The following is a 5000-nucleotide window of genomic DNA, read 5'->3' on the forward strand; positions in this document are numbered from 1 at the left end:
TGATGAGTGATGGGGTGGGACAATGAAACGTGATGACAGCCCACACACTCATCAAGCAAACTAAAGCCACTGATTAAAGAAACTCTGTGTGTGTGTGTGTGTGTGTGTGTGTGTGTGTGTGTGTGTGTGTGTGTGTGTGTGTGTGCGTGTGCGTGCGTGCGTGTCCAGGCGTCTTGCAGCACGTGTTTGACTCTCGTGTCTCTATCTGGTCACACAGAGGTCCTGATGAACACCAAGGCAGAGACGTCTGACCTGCGCTGGACCATCTACTCCCGCGCCAAGCCTGAGGTGTGTGTCCGTCCTGTCCACTGACCCCACGCCCTCACACTCCCCCGGCCAGGACGCAGTCTGGCCCTGGACAACCCACAACTCCTCTCTTAGCCCTTTTCCACCAAGAAGGATCCATTTCGGTGCCGGTTCGCAAACCTAATTTTGAATGATTCCGAGCATTTTGACCCAAAATAAATGAGTTCGGGAACCCAAAAGTTGGTTCCGAACCAGCACCAAAAAATAGTAGGTTTTTCAGCGCAAACCGTGACGATATCTCGGGGGCGTGGTCTATCTTGCTGTAAACACATGTGCCTTACTCGATGATAAGAGTGGTAATCGAGCGCTCCAGCTATGTGTAAATGTGCAAGGAAGGCTCCCAAGTGGGAATCTCTCTATGCTAAGTGCCAACTAACTATCTGAATAACCGGCCATACAACTGACTTTATACAAATGATATAATTGACATTCCCTAAAACAATAGTGTGATGACGACCTACTACAATTATGATGAAGTAGACTACGCAAGCCACTTTTGTGACACACCACAACTTTAAAACAACTTTACACATGCCTATATCTCCAAGCTAATGACGTACAACGGTTCCGCTCAAAACTGGTCGAAACGCGGGCCCGTTCCCTAGATAGAACCAAGGTTTCAAGAATTCTGAACCGAACCAGTTCACGAACCAGAGTTACTTTGGTGGAAAAGGGCTATGTGTTGCCCTGGTATCAGAACCCTTTTGCTAATGCTCGGTTCAGAGACAACAGCACGGACGCTTTACGCTCTACTAGAATGGATTTTGACGGTTCTAGCCGATGTCTCCAGAGTCCGTCACAAATGCTTAAACGAGAGACATCGGCTGCAATAAGAGACTCATGGAAGCTCTCCTTCAGAATCTTAACTGCTCTCCTGTCAGCTGTTAGCTGAGAAGCTGCAGCCTCCCAGCTGTCCTCTGGCTCTGTCCTCCTAGCTGTCTCCTGTCTCTGTCTGTCTCCCTAGCTGTCTCCTGGCTCTGTCTGTCCTCCTAGCTGTCTCCTGTCTCTGTCTGTCTCCCTAGCTGTCTCCTGGCTCTGTCTGTCCTCCTAGCTGTCTCCTGTCTCTGTCTGTCCCCCTAGCTGTCCTCTGGCTCTGTCCTTCTAGCTGTCTCCTGTCTCTGTCTGTCCCCCTAGCTGTCCTCTGGCTCTGTCCTTCTAGCTGTCTCCTGTCTCTGTCTGTCCTCCTAGCTGTCTCCTGTCTCTGTCTGTCCTCCTAGCTGTCTCCTGGCTCTGTCTGTCCCCCTAGCTGTCTCCTGGCTCTGTCTGTCCCCCTAGCTGTCTCCTGGCTCTGTCTGTCCCCCTAGCTGTCTCCTGGCTCTGTCTTCCATGTGTCCTGAACTGTGGGCTTGAACCTGCTGTGCTGTGTGGATGGTGTGTGCTTCGCTGTTATAGATAGATAGATAGATAGATAGATAGATAGATAGATAGACACAGATAGATAGATAGATAGATAGATAGACAGACAGACAGACAGACAGACAGACAGACAGACAGACAGACAGACAGACAGACAGACAGACAGACAGACAGACAGACAGACAGACAGACAGATAGATAGATAGATAGATAGATAGATAGATAGATAGATAGATAGATAGATAGATAGATAGATAGATAGATAGATAGATAGATTGACTGACGGTATGTGCGTTTCCCTGCTTCACTCTTGACGGTGTGCGTGTTACGTCGTCTCTCTTCCCCCGCATCTGTCCAGTGGGAGGAGGTGAGCGGTCACGACGAGGAGAACAACAGCGTGCGGACCTACCAGATCTGCCAGACGGACGGGGCGTCCAGCCACTGGCTGCGCAGCCGTCTGATCCAGCGGCGCCAGGCGTCGCAGGCGTACGTGGAGCTGCGCTTCACCATGATCGAGTGCTCGTCACGCGCCACTCACAGCCGCAGCTGCAAGGAGACCTTCAACCTCTACTACTACCAGGCCGACACGGACGAGGCCACGCCCACTCACCCGCCCTGGATGGAGAACCCCTACACCAAGGTAGACGCGCAGGCACACACACACGGCTCACATACACACACACACACACTCACATGCACACACACTCACATACACACGCACACACACTCACATACACACACGCACACACACGCGCAAACACACGAACACACTCGCTCACATGCATACACACACACATGCACGCACACACACGCACGCACACACACGCTCACCTACACGCACAAACACACACAGACAACACACATATATACACAATGCTACAGATGGTGGGTTGTCTCTGTCTGCTAATACTTCTGCTAGGATTTACCGTGTATTGACTTTTGTTACCAATTAGCCAGCGTGTGTGTTGTGTATTATTTTTCGATAACAGCCTGGTCATGTATTATCCCTTACTTATACCATGGCCTGGGTGAATACTCGGTTCTGATTAACTGGAGGGGTGTGCTCACATACACACACGCGCACAAACACACACAAACACATGCAACCACGCACATATACACACAATCACATACACACACACTCGCACACATACACACATGCGTATACACACACACAAACGCACACGCCCACATACACACACACAAACGCACACACGCTCACAAACCCACACACCCACGCACATATACACACAATCACGTATAGTACACACACACACATACACACAATCGCGTACGCATACACACGCGCATACGCTGGCTAATTGGTAACAGAAGTCAATAAACGGTCAATCCTAGCAGAAGTATTATATAAGACGCTGCCTGCCGGTCTCACACGCTCTATAGTATCGACACGAGCGCCGAGTGGAGGCGGTGCTAACCCTCTGGCCCTGCCCCCCCTCCCTGGCCCCTCCCCCAACAGGTGGACACCGTGGCAGCCGACTTCCTGCTGCGCAAGGGCGGCGAGAGGAAGTTCAACGTGAAGACGCTGCGACTGGGCCCGCTTACCAAACGCGGGTTCTACCTGGCGTTCCAGGCGCAGGGCGCGTGCATGGCGCTGCTGTCCGTGCGCGTCTTCTTCAAGAAGTGCCCGGCGCTGGACAGCGCGCTGTCCTCCTTCCCGGAGACGGTGCCACGCACGCTGGTCCAGGAGGCGCAGGGCGTGTGCGTGGAGAACGCCACCCAGCAGGGGGCCCGGCCGCGCCCGCCCAAGCTGTTCTGCGGGGAGGACGGCCAGTGGGTGGGGCAGCCCACCAGCTCCTGCGCCTGCCAGCCCGGGTACGAGCCAGCCGACGGCCACACCCGCTGCACAGGTGAGGAGGGGGGAGGGAGGGGGGGTGGATAGAGTTTCATGCCGTCTCAGCGGTTTTGTTGGCGAGCTATTGTGTCCCGCAAGGGCATCCACATACACAATACACACATTCTTACACACACACACACACACACAGTCACGCACCTAAACAATGAAACAATGGCAAGCGTAGGGGCGGGCAGGAGTGGTTGGAGGCCAGGGGACAGAGAAGGAGGAACAGGCCCGGTGTGTGTGTGTGTTGAGGGGTTTAATGAGCCAGGTGAAGAGGGGAGGGAGGTCAGGGAGGTGGGAGGTCAGAGGTGAAGGCTGGTGTCTCAGGGTGTGTGTGGCTGAGGGTGTGGGGGGGTCAGGACATGTTAGACAGGAGACCCAGAGACTCAGTCATGAGTAGAGGGAGGAGAGAGGGGGGGGCAGGGAACAGCCAGGGCGGGGAGGGGGCGGGGGCGGTGGAACGGCCGGGGGGGTAGGGGGGAGGGGGGGTTTCAGGTAAAGAATTCTGCACTCCTGAAACATCAAAGGGAACCAGACAACAGAGGACAGGAAGCAGGGAGGGCCTCTGGGAGACATACGACTTCCCCAATGAGCCAAATTAACCTCGTAAACCCCCACACAAAGACACGCGCACCCCTCCACACACACACACACACACACACACACACACACCCAGGTGGAGGAGACAGAGGGGCGTCCGTGGGGGTAACGCTGTCCCCCGCTGGCGCAGAGAGACGTTCTGCTGGTCTCACAGGAGTCGCCACGGTAATGCCGCGGTCAGGAGCCACAGCTCTGCTCATGACCGACAACAAGCTGGGGTCATACATATCTGCCACCAGGACACAGGCCTGCACACACACACATGCACGCGCACACACACATGCACACACACACACGCACACCCACACGCACACACACAGACAACACACACACACACAATGCTACAGATGGTGGGTTGCCTCTGTCTGCTAATTATTGTTCTTTTTCTGTGTGTGTGTGTGTGTGTGTGTGTGTGTGTGTGTGTGTGTGTGTGTGTGTGTGTGTGTGTGTGGCTATTGTGGAGTGGGTCTCCACCCCAGCCTCCCACTAGCCTCTAGAGAGAAGTATGGGGAGGTCATGATAGGGTTACATTCCACTCTCAGCTTTAAGAAGAGAGGGAAGTCTCCCCTTCTCTCTCTGCAACCCCCCCCCCTCTCTCTCTCTCACTCTCTCTCTCTCCCTCCCTCTCTCACCCCCTCTCTCTCTCTCTCCCCCCTCTCTCCATTTCTCTCTCTCTCCCCCCTCTCTCTCTCTCTCCCTTTCTCTCTCCCTCCCTCTCTCCCTCTCCCTCTCTCTCTCTCCCTCTATCCCTTTCTCTCTCCCTCTCCCCCCCCCCCTCTCTCTCTCCCTCTTTCTCTCTCTCTCTCTCCCCCTCCCTCTCTCTCTCCCTCTCTCCCCCTCTCCCCCCCCCTCTCACACGCTGTCTCAGTAGTATTCG

General features: G+C 54.5%; 1 protein-coding gene across 1 annotated transcript in view; it reads left to right on the plus strand.

Annotated features, from left to right (window-relative positions):
* Positions 1-5000, plus strand: part of ephb4a (eph receptor B4a) — a 31260-nt gene that overhangs the window by 12224 nt on the left and 14036 nt on the right. The window contains exons 2-4 of the mRNA XM_084449765.1: positions 218-288; positions 2021-2302; positions 3143-3533. Of these exons, the coding sequence (XP_084305891.1) occupies positions 218-288; positions 2021-2302; positions 3143-3533 (744 nt within the window). The remainder of the gene's footprint in view (positions 1-217; positions 289-2020; positions 2303-3142; positions 3534-5000) is intronic.

This window comes from Borostomias antarcticus (genome assembly GCF_949987555.1).
Source record: "Borostomias antarcticus genome assembly, chromosome: 15".
NCBI classification, from domain to species: Eukaryota; Metazoa; Chordata; class Actinopteri; order Stomiiformes; family Stomiidae; genus Borostomias; species Borostomias antarcticus.